This window comes from Lycorma delicatula, chromosome 1 (genome assembly GCF_047948215.1).
Source record: "Lycorma delicatula isolate Av1 chromosome 1, ASM4794821v1, whole genome shotgun sequence".
NCBI classification, from domain to species: domain Eukaryota; kingdom Metazoa; phylum Arthropoda; class Insecta; order Hemiptera; family Fulgoridae; genus Lycorma; species Lycorma delicatula.
The window spans coordinates 351,769,232-351,793,462 of NC_134455.1; the positions used below are offsets into that span (position 1 = coordinate 351,769,232).

At 30.3% G+C, this 24,231-nt stretch overlaps 1 protein-coding gene across 3 annotated transcripts in view; it reads right to left on the reverse strand.

Moving 5' to 3' along the window:
- Positions 1-524: 524 nt before the first annotated feature.
- LOC142334463 (uncharacterized) overlaps positions 525-24,231 on the reverse strand; it is a 71,351-nt gene continuing 47,644 nt past the window's right edge. For 2 of the 3 annotated variants that reach the window (XM_075382518.1, XM_075382519.1), the window contains exon 6: positions 525-5,350. In XM_075382518.1, coding sequence (XP_075238633.1) covers positions 3,467-5,350 — 1,884 coding nt within the window. In that variant the 3' untranslated portion in view covers positions 525-3,466. Of the gene's footprint in view, positions 5,351-20,792; positions 20,891-24,231 lie in introns of all 3 variants that reach the window. The other variant, XM_075382520.1, reaches the window with a different exon arrangement.

The window sequence follows — 24,231 nt, forward strand, 5'->3', positions numbered from 1 at the left end:
TAGGTTCAAACCCGTTTCTACTGGTTGTGAGGGATTCTAGAAATATCTCTTTAGGTATAAATATCTAAAAAAAAAATTAATTCTACCAGTAAAAGTTTACATATATTACTAAGAAATATTATAATATACTCTGATCAGTAAAATCATGGATGGTTTACCAATAAATCATACTTAAATTTTTGAACAGTCTACATTTTAAATAAAATGTTTTACTTCACAAAGAAACATTAATTTTAAATAAATAAAATTAAAGTAATATACTATTTAAAACCTACTGGTGATTTCTAATGCTTCAAAACTAAAATAAATAAATAAATTAATAAGCAGTACTAAATGAGTATTTTATGTTTCATCACATTAAATTAAAAACATTCTGAAAATAAATAAAATTATATTATAATAATTAACTGTATTAAAATAAAATTTAAAAAATAAATAAATATCAATACATATTAATCCAGTTAATTAAATAATCCTAATCGATACTTAAAATTTAATAAATTAATAGTAAAAATTAATAAAAATATTTATGAAATAATGTAAAGGAACATAATTAGTAAAAAGGATGAATCTGTCTGTTAACAGAAGAATAACAGAAATGCGAGTCAATTCGATTACAAATTATCAAGCATACATCTAGATGTATGAGTGCATTTAAAATGAGCACAGCAAAAATAGTTGGAATAGAATTTATAATGAAAGCAACTAAATTTTTTCTCATCCTGCACATGGTTTTATGATTTACAATTAAAAATCTATAAATTATAAGATTAGTATCGTTATAACATATTTTTAAAGGTTCTATCCAAATATTTTTTCCTTCTTTTTCAGTCCTTAAAGCAGTAAAAAGGAATAATTTTACATATTTATTTCTTACTGTAAAAAAACTTTTAAAATGAGTATCGAGCATTAATAGCATGACAAAAAAGTGAGGTACATTCTGTTCACATAGGTGTTTTTAATAAGATTTGTTAGTTTTCTTAGCGAGTTAAGCTTACTGTACATATCAGCTGAAGTAGTCTCTGAATAGATTTTCAGTTAATAATTTGATCCCTTGAACGTAACATATATAATATATAAGAATTATAAAAATATATCAATGTAATAATTAAAATAATTTTTCCATAACACATTCAGGATATAATCCAACTGAAACCGATAAAATATTTCTACTTTGAAACTAAAATTTTTTTAATTTTAATCTTTGAAATCAATAACATTAATAATTTTACATATTTATTTCTTACTGATGATCAACTTACTTCACTGATGATCAACTAAATTTTCAAACAAAAAAAATTCATTTTATAAGACGCTCAAAGAATAGTTAAGGAAATAACATTATTTTTAATAATGTAACCTTAGTCGCTTGAAAAATTCAATAGACCTGCCTTAGTATCTTCTTGTGCTTTAGTTTAATAAAACAAGTGTCAACTTAGTTAACATTAAGACAGTAACTTAATTTTATGTTGTGTACCTTAACTTTATAAGATAATAACTTAGAATTACGACAATAACTTATTTTACCCCTGTACACGTCTGTACTGGGGAAAAGATAAGTACTGGAAAAAAATATATAAAAATTAATTTAAGACAATATCTGATTTAAATAGAAAATAATCAACTATTACTTTTTTTTTAATTTCAACTCGAATGAGAATTAGATCAATGTCTATCACTAAAAAAATCTCCCATCAGAATTTCATTAATCTAAAAGTAAATTTAAATAATCATTCACTAGCTGAAGCTTTGTCGCACTCTTTTCCCTTGTGAAATAGAAAATAAATGTTTTAATCATGCACTCCTATGGTCTAGTTCTCACATACCAGAAACGAATAGAAGGGAAATAATGAAGCACCTTCCAGATGGGAATTAAATCCAAATACATTGTACTACAAAGCCAGCATGCAAAAACTACTACATTGATTGCAAACACATTTTATAAGTTTGCTAACTGCAAACATATAGATAGACTTTAATTTAAGAAGTTGTAATAATTTTCTTACAACCAACAGCAACAATTATACATGAGCATTCTACAATGCACTGTGGTCATCATGCGCCCCAATGTGATATTACACTGCTTCATTTACTGTCCATAAACAATAATTTCTCAATCCTTGACAATTTTTACATAAAGCTAATTCCTCGATACAAGTATCTATTGATGACTTGTGTGAAACTAATTTTAATTTTTAACAATAAACTTTTCTAATGAATAAATTATTTTCATACATCTAAAATATTTTGAGATATAAAAAGAAAACATTTACATATGTAAAAGGTACCTTGGGGGTTCTTATACCCCTACTTGCATTTGTGTCTATTTAATGGCTTATGATTGTTTTTTACTTGCTATATATTCAGTAAAAAAAGAACATTTAGAAAACTGTTCACTCGTGTTTAAATGTTGGTCAGTTGAATTTCTACGGCTGTATTTAATTACGATCAAATAATTTCTGTGTTTTACCGAGAAAAGTCCTACTGAAATTTTCCAACAAAGGGGCTCATTCATACCATAAGGGAGTGTAAAAATGGTGATGATATGGAAGTTGTGAATGGCAATGACAACTTGACAATAACTTGATATCGCAATTTTATTGGGATGCAAATGTAAACTGACTAGCGGTGCTTGATCAAATACATAGTTTTTTAAGTCGATTATATTTTAAAAAATTGTGAAATTCATTTATCAATGAAGTCATGAATGTATGTTTTATAAATGTTTGTTAGAAATTGATGCCGGTACCACCATTGATCAGAGTTGTAACCTCAGGAAGTTTACGCAAGTTGGTTTCTATAAAAGCCAGCAGTGACTGAGGAATCCGATTGAGGGAATGGCAATGGAAATTGATGAAAGTCTGTTTAGCAGAAAGAAAAACAATCAAAGAGTGTGTTCTCCTGCAGTAATGTGTCCACGGGTAATGCAATTCGCTAAAAGAATTAGTTAAATGCCAAATCTGCAAAGTGTGAATGGGTAAATGAACTATTAAGATTTTTTACATCATCTGTTAAGAGCAAATAAAAAAACTATCATCAGTTAATATTTACATAATATCAAATTTAATAATTATTTTATATTTGTAAATCTCAGGGAAGAAAATAAAAATTGTGGTGAGTGCTCAAGAGATCGTTGAGGATTTTATTCAACAAAAGTAAACATTTGTTGATAATTTTGATAAAATAGTATATATGTAAAAGAAAGGTGTTAGTTCAGCTAACACTTTCACCTAATCATCTATTCTTTAGGGATAAGTATTTAATACTATCAGTCAATATTGTTATAGAATACTTATCGCTTTAATGATGCTTTAGTTAGTTATGTAATTAATACTATTATGCTGTCACAAATAGAATAATGTATTTATAGATCCAGACAGCATAAATAATTATTACATAAAATTACAAAGTAATATTTTTAACCTAACTGGAATATTTAATGTGACTTAAACGGGGCACTGAAAGGTTAAATAGTTTCAATATAAAATACATTAACGTCTCTCATATGTTTTTCCATATGTTTAAGAAGTAATGCATTTTCTTTAAAAATCTGTTTACACACAATACATACAAAATCATTTTTATGAGTCCTCATATGTTGCGTTAAATTGCTTTCGAGTAAAAACAATTTGTCACAAATTTTACACTTGAATTTTTTCTCTGCATGTTGTTTGCTGTGTGCGATCAGATGACTTCTACAAATAAATCCCTTTTTGCATACTTCACACACAAAATCTCTTTTATCTGTAGTATGTATTTTAGTATGAGAAACAAAGTTATTAAAATAAACAAACCGTTTACCGCAAACATTACATATGAATTCCTTATCGCTTTTCCCTCCTGACATATAATTATTATCTTTTGTATCGTTATTAGCATTAAACAATTGAACATCTTTCAAATCCGGATGATTTTGTTGCTGTTTTGACAAACTATGTTTATCGACACTGTACATATTTTTATACTTCATAATAATATCGTTTGATACTTTATTACTCATGAACTTACGATGCACCAATAAACGCCTAGATTCATCATGAGTTTTTAAATGTTTAACAAGAGTAGCTTTTTGAAAGAATTCCTTATCGCATTTTGTACACTTAAATTCTTTTTTAGTAGAGTGAATTCTAATATGAGACAACAAATGACCTTTCTGTATAAAACCTTTATTACAGAATGAACAAATATGATCTTTTTGACCCGTATGAATTTTAATATGCAACATTAGATGACTATTTTGTCTGAACTGTTTATTACAAATTTCACATTTATAATTTTTTTCATCGTAATGTATCCTAGAGTGCAGTTTCAGATGAGTTCTTCTATGAAATGATTTGTTACAGACTTGACATGTGTACGTTTTATTTTCCAGATGCAGTTTCGCATGGTTCAATAAATTACGTTTATTTTGAAATACTTTCTTACATACACAACATTTTAAGTCAGTAGTTTCACTATAATGCATTTTTATGTGTTTGAAAAGTTCAACTTTATTAATATAAACCTTTTCACAAATGTTACAATTATAAGTTTTATCACCCGTTTTACTTTCTGCTTCGTCTTCTTCTTCTTCTTCTTTTTTAATTTTAGTTTTTACATTATCAGTGTTATCATTATGCACTCTATTATAATGCTTCCTAACATCACTTCTGTTAATGAATTCTTTTCCACAAACTTGACACTTGTAATCTTTTTGACCCGTATGAGTTTTAAAATGTGCAATAAGGCGACGTTTTTCAATAAACTGTTTGTTACAAACAGTACAAGCAAAATCTCTTTCACCCGTGTGAGTTTTCGTGTGATGTATTAAATGTACTTTTTGTGTAAATCGTTTCTGACAGAATTCACACTCAAAATCCTTCTGGCCGGTATGAATTTTCATATGAAGCAATAAATTACCACGATTGTAAAAAGATTTTTGACAGACTGTACATTTATAATCTTTCTGACCGGTATGGATTTTGATGTGAACGATTAAACGACTTCTTTTACTGAATGTCTTATGACAAGTATCACATGTGTAGCCGCTGTGACCGGGATATATTTTTAAACGCGATCTTCTATTATCTACAAGATTATTAGCTTTTACTGAAACAATCTTTTTATTTGTCAATTTATTTTTTGAATTCTCAGTCGAATTTTCTTTTTCTGTCTCATCAGAAGAACCATCATTATTTGAAATTTCAGTACTTGATGAAGGTACAGCTCCTTCTGTAAGTGAAGCTATCTGATCGACAGAATTGTTAGATTCTGCGTTAATACTTACGTCAGTTAATTCAGAATTACCCATTAAATCAGTCATATTTTTTGATGTAACACCACCACTATCTTCTGACTCATCTTCCTCGACCTGTAAAATAACATAAACAAACAAAAAACTTTACTAACCATTACATAATTCTATTTATAATAAAAATTATGACTAATCAAACGGATGAAACAGAATAATATTTTCAAGGTTGAAATGAACAAATTAAAAAACATAACTAAATAGAAAATAAATCTAAAGAAAAATAAGTTTACTACAGAAGCTTGTAAAATTAATTAGTTTAAGAAATTAAATATATCTGTTTTTACAAGGTATAAACAAGTTTAAATTAAAAAAATATATATAATTTTTTTTTTCCAGTAACTAAATGCAATGATGCATTCTCAAAAACATTAGGTACATATGAGTTACAAAGAACCATAATTTAAAGTTATTTCACTCACTAAATAAATTTTTTTTTGTAGTTCTCTTAAAATGAATTCTGAACTCTTCATATTTTTCAGTACTGAAACATGGAACCTAATTTACCATTGTATGAGGGTTGTTTGTTAAGTTCTTGGTCTGACAAAGAAAATATAAGACTTTTTTGGTATTATACACATTTTTTCATCGTTTTCACCTTGCAATTCAATATTTTTAGATCAATGACTTTCCAATACCTTAATACCCTCAGTATAATGCGATTTGTCAAACTCCATAAAATAAGTGGTTTTCTCAGCTTTGGGATGAGGAAGTAACTACTGGAAGCCAAATTCAGTGCATGTGGAAGCACTTCGAAGCGCAACTCATGGAGTTTTGCAGCAACAAAAGATGTGTGCGCAGGAATAATATTGTAGAGAAAGAGCACTTTATTTTTTGCCAGATACAAGCAAACCTAAATAGCACCCTCTAATTGGTTCAGTAATAAAATGTGACAATCCCCAGCGATGATCCTGTTTTTTTCAACAAATATTAGTAATTTGGTCATACTTGTGCCATCTCTGTGCAGGTCAAGCAGTTTCCGAACGACTTAGGTATTACAGGATGTTATATGTAATGAATAGACACATTAAAGGTCTTGTAAAGTGTTAACATGATTTTTTTTTTGTATCCTGAGACTAACATTACTTTAACATCACTATTCTTTGTAAGAAATTTCTGAGTGCCGCAACATTCAACCAGTTGAAATTGTCACTTTCGTTAGAAACAACCAGTTTTCCAAGATTATTTAAAAAAAGACAAAACTTCCAACTTAAACATAAAAAAAGACACAAATTTTACTATTCTGATATTACATCAGAATCAACCAGTACGACAATCAATTCATAAGAAACCATTTATTTCATAATATATTTTATTAAATCATAAAAAAGAATACGCTACACTATTATAACAGCGTGATTCTTTATTTTTGGATGAATGAATGTGTAATTTGCTGATGTATGCAGCCTCCAAAAAAATCTAAATATACATTGATAGAGAGCTAAATTTACTGACCAGTCCTCAAAGATAACTTTTGAATACAAAGTTAAAACTTTGGACTGATACACAATAAAGTTACCTGCCCTTTATTTTGCTGGAAATCATTCACATCATACTTTTTTCAAAAGCTTTACTCTTTTTTTTCTTTTAAAGATTACTACAAACCTGCCGTATATTTGATTCTTCTTTTTTATGCCATTCAACAGCTTTGAGATTCCACTGTACTTAATACAATAACAACCACTGAAAATCTCAAACACAGAAAACAAATTGCTCTTCTAAGAAATTCAACTTTATTTGGATGAAAAAAAAACACACACACAAAACAATTAGCATTTATGTTACCTAGAGTGTTTAATAAACCTCAATAATTCAGTTCATAATTAACAAAGAGGAAGATTTGTTGTTGCCATTCAAAATCATTATGAATCGTGTAGAACAATATTTGGAAAATTAAAAACTTAACTTAGCCTATGTTTTATTTATGAAGGTACAGTCTTTGCTAAAAAGAATATTCACTTATGAAGGTACAGTCTTTGCTAAAAAGAATATTCACTTATGAAGGTACAGTCTTTGCTAAAAAGAATATTCACTTATGAAGGTACAGTCTTTGCTAAAATGAATAGTCACTTATCTAAAAAAAATTATCTACCTTTATCAAATTAGATAACAAACCTGTTTTAGTGGAACTCGACACATTACTTCAATTTTTGAGAATGGGCGTTACTATGCTTCTATAGCCATATTTAATAAATTACTGAAAAAGTAAAAAAATCTTGCTACCAACTTACTTAAAAACCAATTAAAAGGTTTCTTTTTACAGAAAAAATATTACTCTGTTGATAAATTTTTGAATAATAATTAAAAAATGTTATAAAAACTGAATTTTCTGAATTTTTCATGTTTAATGTGTAATGTATATTTCATTAATGCGATATATTTTCATTAATGTTTTGTAGATTGTGAATTATTTTGTATGTTTAATACATTAATGTATTTACTTAAAGATTATTTCATGTATTAATATTTTAAATCATTAATAAAGTCTTTAATCACATCTACTTTGATTTTATAATTAATTGTATATTCTTTGATCAATTTATGCCAATGAAGGAGTAGTTTCTTTTTTATAAGCACATCTATTCCTTCCTGATATAATCTATGAAATGTATTTTTATAAAAAAAAAATAATCTATTGGATGGATGGTATACAATTCACACACCCACCACAATATGCAGAGAAATATGAGGAATACCTACTTCCTAGATGTGAAAATAAAAATGAATGCTGAAAAAAAATCATTCGTGAGAAAATTACAATTATGAACAATTAGAAGAAATTCTAGATTTTAAACCTTAACAAAAATGGAAAACTTTTAAGTTTCTATGTTACGGAGTTAAAAGAGTAATGAATGAGTCAATAACCAAGAGATCTAATTGTGCTAATTATACACTATTTTGTACTAACTAAAATCAAAACTATAAGATTTGAATACATTGTAATACTATAGAGAAACACTTCATTTAAGAAAATTAGGGTTCATAGATTGGAAAAAATAAAATTTTCCCTAAACTGCTTTATAAAATAATAAATTCTTCCCTTCAAAACAAGCTTTCCAAAATAACATGACCATACTATTGATTGATGGAACCATACTTCAAAAACTTAATTCCTTATTTCTTAGCTGACTTTGAAATTGAGTTTTCTTTTTTTAAACCTCATTTCTTGCAACCGAAAACGGAGCTCTAAATGTTTATTTTAGCTCTTCTTCTTATTTTAAAACTAAAAATAAAAATTCATCATAAAAAATCTGTCTGGGATAAGCCTGTAATGAAACTGTGTTTTGCAAGTCAGTAATTTCTTGTTTGAGATTTTTAATTTAGATGAAAGAAAAAAATTCTACTTTGGGCTTCTCTTATAAAATTTATTTTTTTCATACGTTGGTGTAATATCAAAGTTTGTTCTAACTCACATTGGCTTGGAATTTATAAAAAAAAGAAAAACTCTTTATCAAATGTGATATGATATGAAATGTTTAGAAGTACTAATAGTCAATCTTAATTAAGTGCTTATAGTCTTAGGTACTAATAGGCAGTCTTTACATGCACCTTCAAACTTTACTTTTTTATTTTTAACAAGAGATTCATTCTATAAGAAAAAAAATTAATATTAAACAAATAATTTTATTTGCATTTTGAAGAAACTGATTTAAAATAGCTACCTTAAGAATTAAATTGTTTTTAAAGCAATGAAATGCAATAGTAATCAAATCACTACTATTAAGTTACTATAGTCCATTATCATGGTTCTGAAACTGGTTTACTAGGTGAGCAACTACAAACTGAACCACTACAGACTAAACACAAAGTGATATGTAATATTTTATGAACGAAATGAAAATTTTTACATTAACAAAAGTCTACATATTAACCATATTTTTACAAAAGATGTTTGAAGTGAATACCCTGAGCAGCGATGTAATTTGGGGTATTCAAGTGATGTTACTGAAAGTCATATAACGCAAAACATTGCAGTACCATTGATTTCTGGTTGAATATTCACCTTTACTTCATTGACAATGTTGAGGATTTGATTTATAAAGTCTATCTCTCAAATATACTAGGAGGAAAAAATCGCAACTAGACAAATCTGGGGAATGCAGAGACCACAGCCATCTGCTGACAATGTGTTCTGTAAAGCTGCACAAATGTGTACTAGGTTTTTTTGGAGGGTGAAAAATGGTTTCATGTTATCGCCCAGAAATGTGTACTAGTGAATGATTTGATATGTGCTATGTTGTTTCGTCTTGATGGAAGAAGCCATACTCTTTTTCACATCCTGTTAATTGAATGAAGAATTCTTCAATTGTATGGTACACTTCTTTATTGACAGTCCTGTCAAAAAATTTTGACCCTGCTATATGGTTACCAGAAACTGCACACTGTACACTGACTTTCTCATCATGAAGTGAATGCTAACATCGAGGGAGAATTTTCATAACCCAATACCTGGAGTTGTAGGAATTAACAAGGCCAGATAAATGAAACCGTGCCTCATCTGATATGAAATGTAGCACTGGGTTTCTCTACCCATCAACAATTTTTTGAGAAGTCAGTTGCAATGTTTTGGTTTCGCTATTTTCAGAAGTTGAACAGTTGTTACAAATTTCAAGTTTCAAATTTAAATAATAAGAATCTTACGACAAGATGTGTATTTTACACAACTTTGTTGAGATAATTTATGTACAGATTTTATCAGACTTGCAGAAATTCTTCTTTGAATATACTTATCGCCTCTGAGACCTAATGGAAGGTCACCTATTTCTTTTTGGGCTTGAAACCTACCCTGTTGTTCACAATCTTTTATCTAAATCATGTGTGCTGCTCATTGCTGGGATTCTGGAAAATTTTCAGAGATTTTTGACGTGCTTCTTGAAAGGATCCCGAATGCATACAAAGCTTTGACTATCGCAACCCTTTCCTTGACTGACAAAAGCATTTTAGAAAAAACACGACTGCAAAGAACAGATAGCATCATACTGTGATACTATACTGTACTTAAGCATGAACAGTTTACAACTGACAACAAACGAGAGTAGTAAAATAGACAACCAATACAACCAATAGTGGCGCTAGAACTAGCAACATTTAAAGTGTCACTCAAGTAACTGCAAGTTTGAGCCGGCTCGGTTTGGTTTTAAGCTGCTCACCTGGTAATTTAAACATTATATATGTGTAATTAATATGAACGATACATTTCTATATTATTAAGTATGTACATACATAGTAGTAGGCAAACAATTATACAACCAATTATTTCCATAATTTTATAACTATTACTTCTACTGCAGTATTTTTATCCACATCAATTTAAAATAACTTCAAAACTTATTATACTAGTTGTTTTTTTGCAAATACCCAAATTTTCTAGAAAAAAAAAATCAGTGCTCCTAACATGTTAACTTTAAATGATTAACATTCAAAATAAATACATTTATTGAAAAAAAAAACCACAAGCACATTATATCTCTCACTCAATCTCTCTCTCTCTCCATATATATATTTTATTGAAATTAATATTTTTAAGATTCATACTATTTCTCTATACTGTTAAATTATATTTAAATTCTATTCAAAAAACCACTTAATACAGAATATTGAGATAAAATTACAGTAAGTTATGTCTTATCTCAATATTCTGAAAGAAATAATAAAAAAAAAATATATATATATATATAAACATGAGGGTTTTTTCAAGGTCCAATCGGTCATGAAATTAAAACCAGTGAAAATAAAAAAAATTTTATTTGTAACAAGTACTTACATAGTTACGCTATTTCTCTACATAGTCGCCACTCCGATTTAGACATCTGTCGTAGCATGGTAACAACTTTCCAACACCCTCATCATAGAATGGAGCCGCCTATGTTTACAGCCATGTTTCTGTGCTGGTCTGCAGCTCGATGTTTGTGCCAAAATGTTGTCCTCCTAGCTAGCGTTTCATGTGAACAAAGAGGTGAAAATCAGATGGAGCCAATTCCGGGCTGTACGGTGGGTGTACAAACACTTCCCAACAAAAATGCTGCTCAACAAGATCATCGGTGAACATCAACATGAACATCTATCTGCATGTCCTGCTTTAAAGTTCCTGCACCATTGTTGCACTTTGCTGTCACTCATTGAAGTTTCACCGCACACATTATTTATTCGTCGATGAATTTCAGCTGCATTATATCCCTCAGCCTGAAGAAATCGAATTACCGCATGCCCTTCACACTTGGTGGGAAATGCTGTTATTGTAGACATGTTTACGTGCTAGCTGCATGTTCAGAACTAAATGAAGTGATGCGGCATGATTGAAGGCCATACTAGAGACGCTGCACAACACATATGCGCAAAGGTTCATCCAATTTTTGCACGGGTTTTTATTTTGCGACCGATCGGACCTTGAAAAAAAAACCCTTGTATACATACATACACACACACATACACACACACACACACACACACACACACATATCCACACGAAGGTTGTTTGAAAAGTTTTGAGCTTAACTTAGAAAGACATATTTTTTCTGTCAAATATAGTTTTATTTTTCAACAGTCTCCTTTCAAGTCGATTTACTTTTTCCAGAGATTCTCTAACCTCTTTCATCCTTCCAAATAGTAGCTGGCATCTTTCTCTGCGAAATAGGCATTTACGTATGCAATAACCTCCTTGTCCGATGAAAATTTCTTTACTCCAAGTGAAACTTTAAGGTTATGAAACAAGAAAAAGTTGCTTGGGGCCATATCTGGTGAATTTGGAGAGTGGTCAACCATTCTCCGAATTTTAGCCATGGCGACTGATGAAGTGTAGGCAGGAGCATTGTCCTGATGGAAAAACACTTTCTTCTTCTTCAAATATGTTGCTTTTTGCAATTTCTGATTTCGGCTTAATGATGCATAATACTGTCCTGTTATTGTTTTACATTCTTGAAGATAATCGATAAAAAAATTCCATTACTATCCCAAAAAAACAATCACCATCACCTTCCCAGCCAATGGAACCGTCTTTGCCTTTTTTCACAGCAGGTTCACCCTTTGCAGTCCACTGTTTTGACCGTTGTTTCATTTCAGGAGTGCAGTGGTGGAACCACATTTCATTCACAGTTATGAATCGATGCAAAAAATCTGACTTGTTTTGTTTAAACTGCTCTAGCAGGGGCTTGGGAATATTCATTTGAATGCGGTTTTGGTCCAAAGTGAGTAAACTTGGCACTCAATGCACGAATAGCTTATGCATATCCAATTCTTCAGTTAATATATGACAAACACATTCTTTTGACATGTCCATAGCCTCTGCTATCTCCCTAACCTTAATTCATTGGTTGTCCAGTACCATTTGGTGAACTTTTTCGATGATATCGGTGGTGGTTGCAGATTTTGGCAGTGTCGAACGTTCATCATCAACCACGCTGGTATGAACATGTAAATTCAGGTTCCCATCTTTTCACGGTTGCAAATGATGAAAGAGAGTCCCTGTAAACAGCTTCCAACTCTGTTTTAATTTGTTTAGGTGTATATTGCCTTTCAAATGCAAGTATTTAATCACGGCATGATATTAAATTTTTTCCATTTTCAGAAAAAAACACTCACAATGACGTACAGAAACAATTATCAAGCAACAACTGAGGGTCTAAAATGGCTAAAATTTTAGTGAGTACCTTTCAATGCACGCGCAAATATATTCCCTAACTTTTGTTGATTAGTGCTGCCATCTTCATGTTGAGGCTCAAAACTTTTCAGACAAGCCTTGTATATATAGTATAGTATATATAGCACAGTAGTGCATACTGGTGTTCTTTGGTGGTTGGGTTTCAATTAACAAGAGTGGCCAGCCTAAGTCTGTTCAAGACTACACATTTACTGGTATATTTACACTTATATGCCATACTGCAAACAGATGCCTAGGCATCTCTGCAGAATACTGTTGATATTATGTCATAGTGTAACCTGGTATTACATAAAATAAATACGAGGTGCGACAATAAAGTAATGAGACTGATGTGAAAAAAATGTTGCTTACCGTTTTAGTCATGTTTAGTGTTGTCTCCTTCAAAGTAGTTCTCCTCTGATTGCACGCACTTATTCCATGGCGCTTCTGCCATTGATGGTAACATTTATGGAACTCATCTTCTGTAATATCCTCAAAGACCCTCGTCACAGCTTTTTGGACATCTTGTGTTGTTTGAAAATGGTGTCCCTTGACCGCCATTTTGACTCTTGGAAATAGAAAAAAGTCTCACGGAGCAATATCTGGTGAATAAGGTGGTTGTGGTAGTACTGAAATTTGTTTTGAGGTTAAAAATCGCTGTACTGACAGAGCAGTATGGGATGGCGCATTATCGTTATGCAGAATCCAATTATCAGCAATGTTGGCACGGACACGAAGAACTCGTTTACAAAGTCTTTCTAAAATTTCTTTGTAGAAATATTGGTTAACTGTTTGTCCAGGAAGCACCCACTCTTTATTAACAATTCCCTTGGAATCGAAGAAACACACAAGCATGCATTTCACTTTTGACTTAGACATGCAAGCTTTTTTTGGTCTGGTGATCCCTTTGAGCGCCATTGCGAACTTTGGCATTTTGTCTCTGGATCGTATTGAAAAAACCAACCTTCATCACCAGTGATAACACGGCTCAACAAATCTGGATTGATTTCAGTTTGCTCTAACAGATCGGCTGCCACATTTTTCCGTATTTCTCGCTGTTGTTGTGTGAGATTTTTGGGGACCATTTTTGCAAAAATCATTCTCATACAAAGATCTTCAGTTAATATTAGATGAACAGTTTCTCGATTGATGTTGAGTTCTTCTGCAATCATTTTCACGGATAATCTTTGATCAGATTGTATGATTTCATGGACCCTGGTCAAGTTGACATCTGTCTGTGAGGTTGATGGTCGTCCACTGCGGTCTTCATCTTTAACATTCGTTCTGCTTTCACTAAAAATTTTATGCCACCGAAAAACTTGATCTCTTGACATAACCTTCTCTCCAAAAGCCTTCTGAAGCTTACCATAAGTTGTCGTCGCGTTTCCACCCAATTTAACGCAAAAAGAAATGGCATACCGTTGCGCAATATTTTGCGGTTTCATTTCTGTGGCGAGACACAAACATGTGCTCACTTATTACAGCACAACTCACGACTGAGCAGTTGCATCAATGTGCCGCTTGGACTAGAAGTAGCTTATAGACCAAGGTCAAAGATGGTGTGCCTACGCAAGCTACAGGATTACCACATCTTGCAAAGAAAAATCAGTCTCATTACTTTATTGTCGCACCTCGTGTATATATATACATATAGAGAGTCCCACCAAGAAATGGAGAAACTTTCAGGACATGTTCTACTGGTGAAAATAATGAAAAAAGTTCATATAAATGTATGGCTGGAAATGCTTTATTTTTGAGTTATGGTTAGCAAAAGATTTTAATCGAATTTCAGCTCTTCTAATAAAAAGATAGCCTATTGTAATTTTTGAGACCTAAATTAAGGAAAAAGGTTGCTGACTTCTTATGTATTGAGCTGGGAAATAGGATAAAACAGGTCCCAGAACTGTAACGCCAGTAGTTTTTAAGATATCTGATGTAAAACACAAAATTTGATGTTAAAAAACAGATTTTTTAGGTTTGTAGTAAAATAACTTTGTTAAATGACTAATAAATGCGGAAGATTTAGTAACAAACCTTGTAGAAAATTTAATTCTGATAAAATTAATATAAATGCAGGCAATAAAAAGTAAATAAAAAACTTTTAAAGATCGGTTTTTCATTGAAGCAAAACAAAGGAAAAATAAACAGAAAATCTTATTATCTTTCTGTACCTATTAAACATTCTTTTTAAAGACAAAAATGTTAATTACTGAAAATAATTTTAAAAGAAATACAAAATAAATAAAACAATATTTCAGCTGTGTATATTCAGTAATTTACTCAGGTAAAATGAAATAATTACAAAAAACTAAACTGAAACTATGTTACTTTAGAAATACTTTTAAAAAAATTTATTGTATAGGTTGGCCAACAGGTGTATAACAGGTGGTCAACAAAGAAAACTTTGCACTTCGTTTAAATTTGTTGTCATAAATAATCATATAGATAAAGGAGGTGAAGTGTTATCATTAGGTATGTAAAAATGCTATTTCAATTTTCTAACAAGGAATATGCCAAGATAACTTTTGTTTATAGATTTTGTAATGGAGATTCTGAAGCTGCTCGACATGAATATCAGGAAAGATTTCCTGGAAGATGGATTCCAAATACGGAAATGTTTTCTTCAGTGTAGCAGCATTTACAAACGGAAGGTACATTTCCAATGTGTTTGTTTTTTGCTAAACACAAGGTAAATCATGTTGATGATGAACATCGTGTGATTCAGCATAGTTCAGGCAGTAGTATAAGGAGAATTTCATGTTGCACTGGTTTGTCAAAAAAACAAAGTGTGGTACATCCTACGGAAAGAAAATTTTTATCCTTTCCGCCTGCATTTGGTTCAAAATTTGTGGCCCAGAGATTATTCCCAGAGGTTAAACTTCTGTCATTGGCTTCTAGACAGCGCTGATAAAGTAAATTCAATTTTATTTACTGATGAAGCCACTTTTACGAGAAATGAGTGTACAGTTCTAAAAATAGTCATTTATAAAGCTCGGACAATCTGTACGGTATTGTGGAAACCAGTTTCCTCCAACATAGATTTCACATGTTTAGTGTGACATATGACAAAATTCTGGGTCCATTTGTTTTCAATGAAAACTTATGGGAGATTCGTATACTCATTTCTTAAAAAATAATTGTCAGCTTTTTTCGAGTATGTACCTTTTTACAAACTAGGCTCCAAATGATTTTCCAGTATGATGATGCAACTCCACATTTTTTTTGTTAGTAGCTAGAAATCACTTGAATGCTAACTGCTTAAACTGGATTGAACATAGTGGAACACCATGAAGGGCCAACTGTGGACCACCACAACTGGCCACCATGAACACCTGACTTAACACCACTAGATTACTTCATTTTGACCCATATGAAAATGATAATATACCAACAAAAAATTAATACTAAAGAGGAGTTAATCTAAAATATGAAATGCTACTGAATTTATACAAAACTATCTTGAGATGATATGGAAAGCCACTAGAAATATTTTATGTCAGCAGTGCTGTGTGCATTATGAAGGAAGGAATTTCAAACAATTACTGTAACTGAGGTTTGTTATTCTGTTAGTATTTATCATTTCATGTATTTTCTTCTTTTTTTTTGTTTGCTAAATTAAGAATAATGCTTAACAGGTCTAGAAAATACGATTTTCTGTATATTTTTTTTTCAGTTTTGCTTTTTAAAAGTTTTTATTTACTTCTTATTGTCTGTATTTACGTTAGTTTTCTGAGAATTAAATTCTCTACAAGTTTAGTTACTAAATCTTCCGTATTTATTAATCATTTAACAAAGCTATTGTACTGTAAACCTAAAAAAAAAATTTCTTTTTCGACATCAAATTTTGCGCTTTACATCAGATATCTTAAAAACTACTGAAGTTACAGTTCTTGGAGCTGTTTTATGCAATTTCCCAGCTCAATAAATAAGAAATTAACAACATTTCTTCTTAATTTGGGTCCTAAAAATTACAGTAGGGCTTCTTTTTATTAGAACAGTTGAACACCAAGAAACATTTTTGCTAGCCATAACTTGAAAACAGTGGTTTCCAGCCTTGTTTATATGAACGTTTATCATTATTTTCAAGAGTAGAAAATATCCTGAAAGTTTCTCTATGGGACAACCTGTATATGGCGAGGGTGAGGTGAAAACTTCCGAGCTTCACACAGAGAAGGCGTCACATGATTCCATTTTTCATTAGTATACTATAAGAGTTTCAAGTCACTGCATCACTTAGTAGAGTATTTACAATCTGTCAAAGTGGAGAATTAGGGTGTTTTTGGAAAATGGAAAAATCTGAAAATTCCATACAGTAATTAAATGCTTTTTCTGAATGGCTTAAGTGCAAAGGAAATTAAAGAACTTGATATGACATTGGAAGACCCTTCTCCATCAAATACAACAATTACATTCTGGGTTTCAGAGTTAAAATGCTGAACACGCACTAGCAATGAACCATGCAGTGGCTGCCCTTTTGAAGTGAGTACAACAGAAATCATATAAAAAGTGCATAAAATTGTTTTGGCAGATCGACTATCACAAACCATTTCCCACCTACTGAAATAAAACCAGGTTTGTCCCAAAAATAACATGCCAACTTAGAGTATTTAATTCCTCATTACAAATTTACTAATTTTTAGATAATATTAATAGATAATAGTTTAGTAATATTTATATAACTCTATTATTAAAAAATAAACATTTAACAATTTTAAATAGATTAAGTTTAAATAACAGAATACCGATGATAATAATAATACATCAATAAATATTTTAGATGTAGGAATAAACATTAATGAAAACAATCAAACAATTACCGCAGGTGTTAAAAAACACAATACTACAATCCACGTAGAATCAAATTACCAAAATTTTCTGATTAACCTTCTTTAATCCAACATCTCATGAACAAGTTTCTAGTCCAAAAATTTAAGATACAACCCAAGCAATTTGTTATTTTGATACTTTAATGGTAGTTTTTAACGTTTTTGAAACAACTCTGGTTTTCTGACTTATTGAATACCAACAACAACAACAACAACAACATGTGCTTTCCAGTTATGAAATATTGGCACAGAGTAAACTATTACTTCTTGTTCCTTTGATATTTTCTGTCAATACATTTTTCTCCTTTAAATTTTTAACTTTACTTAGAAGTAATTTCCTTATAACCATTACTTAATATATAAGCCCACAGTTTTCATTCATGTATTTGTAGAATTTAAATAAAAATGTTTAGCTTCACCAGTTATTTTTACAAACAAAATATTTTGAGATTGCTTGAATTTTTCAAGCTGGTCATCAGAACCTTTAAAATTCAGAAAAAATGAACTTTTGCAAAGAATCCAGTTTTCATTTTTATTAACAAGCCCTATACAAGATTATTTGAACTCGTTTGCTGAAAGCATGACAAAATCGTTTGCTCAGATTTCTGACCTACGATTTTTTTGAGGTTATTTCAACCGAAAGTTCCTTATTTCATTGAAAATTTTAATTTTTTTTCCATATTGTGCCTACAAACCAGATAAATTAAAATTTTGTAGATATTAGGTGGTTCAACGTTCCTTTCTAATTTGTGAATTATGTTAATATTTTGTCCAAAGATAAAATTTATTATTTAAAATATATCTATAAAATAAGTATCGATTTAATAACTAATGAAAATGGCACATACAATTGGCAACATTGAAATAACTAAAAATACAACAAGCTGATGGACAGATATAAAGAGAATAAGCTGAACGCTATTTAATCATGAGGAACTCAAGAATTGTAATTTATGTTTCTTTAATTTGGTACATGAAAGATGAAGATAACTTGTTAACCTTAGGAGAGGAATTTTTGTGATATTTCAACAACTGAAATGAACTGAACTGAGAACAAGGAGCAGTCAAAAGAGTAAGTTGCAATCAGGAGACATGCTACAAAAGAGGTGAAAACTGTACCATGAGAAGGACTGATGACAGCACTGTGTTTTGGGATGCTTGTGACAAAATCTTCATCGACTTTCTGGAGAAGGGTAAAATCGTATCCTGGAAATATTATGATGCATCTTAGCTAGACTGTCTAAATGCCAAAAAAAAATTTCATAGAGAAAAAGTACTTCCTTTTTCCTGTTTAGCTTCCAGGAATTACCATTCAGGTATTACTTCAGAGGATGATATGTATGAGTGTAAATGAAGTGTAGTCTTGTACAGTCTCAGTTCGACCATTCCTGAGATGTGTGGTTAACTGAAACCCAACCACCAAAGAACACTGGTATACACTATCTAGTATTCAAATCCTTATAAAAGTAACTGCCTTTACTAGGACTAAAAGTAACTCTCGACTTCCAAATCAGCTGATTTGGAAAGATATGTTCACCACTACATCAACCTGGTAGGTTTGATACAATGTACTAGCTTACTCTTCTGCAACAGCAAAATTGTTAAAATTATACTACAATATTCTTCCTTACCCACCTGCTCACCAAACTTAGTGCCTGTTGAACTATTATCTCTTTTCAAATATGAAAAAATGACTTGCTCGAAAGTAGTTAATGTAAAATGAAGTTATTATTGAAACATCTATTAATTTTAAGACAAATAAGTAAATCATACTTAAGCATGATTACAGCACTGTTGTAAAAGCATCAAAAAACTTGAGCATTATCAGATGAAGTGTATATATTTGAAAGGAGATAATGTTGAGAAATAAAAAAGGCTGACAACACAGTTATAGGACTTTCCTGTCATGTGGCTTTTTTCTGACACGCACAATTTAATTTAAAATATTTATTATTTTATTTAAGTATAAATATCTTTTGTTTATTTAATTCAATGACTCTATCTTAAGCATTTGCGCATACCATGTTTCATTCATGCAGATGTGGCAGTACCTGCAGCCACTTTATATACTTTTTTACACTTTAAATTCATTTAAAGTGTAGAATTAAATCATTTAATTCTACCACTCACACATAGCATATGACTATAGCAGCTGTAGGTCAGTGCTACACTAGCTCTCCTTGTGGTGAGAGGGGGTACTTTTGATGCAGTATATCCACTTAGCCACTAGTTTGTTTAGAGCATTTTGTGGGGTGGGGATGCGATTTAGCAACTTTTTTTTTGTCTAATATTATTGTTTTTTAATTGATAACAAATGTGCCTAAGAAAAACAAAACCTTAATTAGACAAGATCTCGAGATACTGAGGAGGGTGACCTTCCTCTACAGCCTCACCCCCTTTAGGTTGAAAATTTAATAGCATCAGTCCCCCATACGTAGAAGTAATCTGACCAAGTTGGTCAAAATTGGTCCAGTAGTTTTGGAGATAGATATAAAGTGATTTAGAAGGTGACACCGAACATACACATGTACATATGAATATCTGAAAAATTTCCATTTGGTTTTTGGGGTTTTTTGGGTTCCTTAGGAAAACGTAAAGATCCATGAAAACTGCATATGCCCAAATTTGACTGATTTACAATACTTTCCCTTCAAGCTATACTCTGCTGTAGTGCTAGATGAGGAGAAAGGAAAAAAAATAATTCAATAAAATTGTATCTATTTTTATATAGATGCCATTATTATGATGTTATTTATTTATTTAGTAAATTCATTTTTATCATTTGCATAATTTAAAGCTCTGTTGATCATGAAGTTAAAGGTCTTGCTATTTTATGATGTTGCGAATGTACTGAGCTTCAATAAGCTTTTAATTTTAGTATGTTTTCAATTTTTGTAATGGAAGAGCAATTAAATTTATTACTTTCAATTTTTTATGTGTGAACTACATGTATGTGTATAGTGTTCTGGTTTTTAAAAAAATATTATTTCATGTTTTCAGATACTGTTTATTTGAAATTACAAGTATATTTTCTACATACCTGATCCAAAGTTTTATTTTATTGGTAATAACGATATGCTGTAAAAATATTTCCCACATTATACTATTTATTGGAGAGCCCATTGTTAATCCTTCATTCTGTAAATAATAATAACCGTTAAATATAAAATAATTTTGATTCATAGAGTGTTTTAATAAAAAACACTATTTGATTTATAACTGATTTGTGAAGACCATTTCTATTAAGCACTTTATGAAATATTTTATTTTTTGCAGTTATATTTTTTTATTGTTTTATTACTTCTAAATGTATATATTTTTTTTTAGTTTTGAAACTACATTTTCTGCATTCATTTAAGTTAATATTACTTACAAATGTATAAGAACCCTTGAACGTTTCAACTATTAAACGTAGAAAAATGAAATTTATCAAACATTCCTACCATGAAACAATCTATTTTTTGGTGTGAATTCGCTATTTAAGGCATACTGTGATATCTCTCCCATTTTAAATGATTGAGTGGTCCCCCACTGGAGATTAGAAGTATGAAAGTACAACACTTTTATAGTTAAATGTCCTTTAAAATGGGGTATCAAAACCCTACTCTTCCCATTTAACATTTTTGAATTGGTCCTGTGGAGGTTTCCTGAGTGCTTGGGATGTGACAATCTCACACTGGAAAAGTTTAGTGTAGATTGTTATAAGGTAGGAGCATCTACTAAGTTTCATTTTTCTATGTTTAACAGTTGAAAAGTTATTTATGGTTCCTGATCCTTTATTAACCCCTCTGCATTATTTTTATCTGTAGTGATGATTTTTGAATCAGTTCTTAAACACCAGGATAAATATTTTGTCACAATTTTAAAATTTCTATGTAATTTTTATTCAGGGTAATATGTTTTAAAATGCATGATTTTCTAAGAAATTATCTATTACACCTAGATTTACTTTTTTCTAATTTATTAATTTTATTATTAAGAATAGGACTTTTTTTTATTAAAGAATTATGCTATTAAAATGCGCGGATCTGTGATTCATTCAAATATAAAAATTACATAGTTTTTAATCATTCATTTCTACATAAATATTATATTTTGAGACTGTATGAGACCTTTTCTTTAAAGATTTTTTAATATGTTGAATGATGTTTAATTAGATTATATGTATAATTTTTTCATTTTCAGATTTGTAATTAATTTTAATTTTTAGGTATTTAAGACAAGTATTTTTTTTTTAAGACAAAGGGTCTGGCAGAAATAACTTCTGGATTTCTAGTTTCTGCTGTAGAAGCGCTAATAAAAATCAGGTGTGATGGAGCTATGTCATATTGTAGAGAATACTTTACCCATTTCAGTAGTAATCATGAATGACATGGAGTGGTAAGCAGTATGTGTTTGTTATTGTAATTTATTTTAAAAATGAGAATTCGCCATCACAGTACATAGATTACTTTATTCATAGAAAGACCATATTGTAATGGGTATCAAATTTTAGGGTAACAACTCCATAAATGAAGGTCTGGTAGACCTTGAAGCAATCCAACATGTGAAAGCATCGAAAGAGTGAGACAGGCCGTTATACAATCTCCATGATGCATAGCTCTTAAAAAAAAATGGGATTGCCAGATCTGATTATGAGAAGAATTTTACATGCCGACCTGAAGAAGTTTCATCCATACAAAGTGATGATCGTGCAGCAACTAAGTGAATAAGATCGGATAAATTGCATCACATCTTGCCAGATTATTCTTCAAAATATTTCAGTGAATTCCGTTATGCTATCAAGTAATGAACTCATTTTCATTTAACAGGTTGGATTAACAAACAGAATTCTTAGTATCAGGGAAAAAAGAATAATTTACACCTCCAAAAACTGCTCACTGCAGACATATCATTGTTCGAGGAGAAAATGCAAGCCATAACATTAACTTCTGACCTCATGAGATGATAAGGAACTTTCTGTAACTGATGGTTAATGATGAGCCAGCTGTCACACATGAGTTAGCTGTGAGCCAGCTGTCACACAGCTAGATAATCTATAGATGTCCTGAGAGAAGTGTGCCCAGGGCATCTAATCTTGCAAGTATGTGAAATTCAATTGGGCCTGGATGTTTACCTGATCTTGTATCGTGTGATTTTTTTCTGGGGGTATCTGAAGGCTGAAGTCTTCAAACATAAGCGAAAATAAAAATAATCAATGGTCTAAAAGTTGTTATCTGACAAGAAATCACAGTGATACCACAGGGTGGTCATTCCCAGTGATAAAGTAAAGCAGAACTTCAGGAAAAGGTTGTAAACTTGTATAGGTGATGGAGATCGGCATATGGATGATAAAACTTTTGAAATGAAAAAAAGATAAATATTGTTCTTCTTTGTTATTAAATAAAATCTTTTATATATTCTATGATGTCTGTTTTGTTATTTTTCAGAACCAGAATTTATTTCTCCTAGTCCCTGTAATATTTTTAAATTGTATATAAACACAAATTTTCTTAATACTTATTGTATTCATGCAATTAAGTGATAAATTTTTTAATTCGTGGTTGATAAATATTTTATTAAAATTCATTCTGGATTCTGCAACATAAATACATTTATGCAGCAGAATAGGATAATAAATTAAAAATATATCTTTGTAAACTGACTATTTTTATATTTCTCGTTGAGTGGTTTCATAATGTTCATTAAATTAGAGACTATATATATATTTTATTATATATATATATATACAATTAAATCAATACTAATAAATGAATAAGAGTAATAGCCCTTTTAATGCAGCCAATCTAAACATACCAAACCTACATTTGTCATCTAACCACATTTACATTACTTTCTTTTCACTGCGCTACTTGGCTGTCATCCATCCATTAAATAATTATAAAAAAAACAATTCATACTTAACAAACTTTTTTGAAAAGTGTGGGCACAATTTCAAAGCTATTATTTTATTTTATTTATGTTTATTTAATTTAAAGGTAATTTAATTTTTGTACTTTTAAATTTAAGTCAAAAAATGTTATCTTAAAACGAACTTATAACATTAATAATAAAATGCACTATTTTTATAAAATTTAGTTGTTTACTAGTTAATTATTTTAAAATAAAAAGTTTTCTAAAATGTGGATATGGAAAATTCTATTTAGTTAGTTCTAAAATTTGTTACAGGTACTTTAAATTTCCTATCATTTGTTTTAAATAGAATTTTATACATTCATAATTCATTGTCTTTTTACAACTTATCAGAATATTGAAAAGATTAATGAAAAAAAAATAGATATACACCCACATATATATATATATACACATAATTTCTTGTATTGAGAGGCTACTTCAATAAATGCATATTTTACTCTGGGCAGTGGGGGAGTGGGGCAATTCAAAAATTTCAAACCAGGACCAATAGTCATTTGATATACCATTTTAAAGAGCTTGATGAGATGAGAAAAATTATACAATTAAAACTAAATTCTGATCGC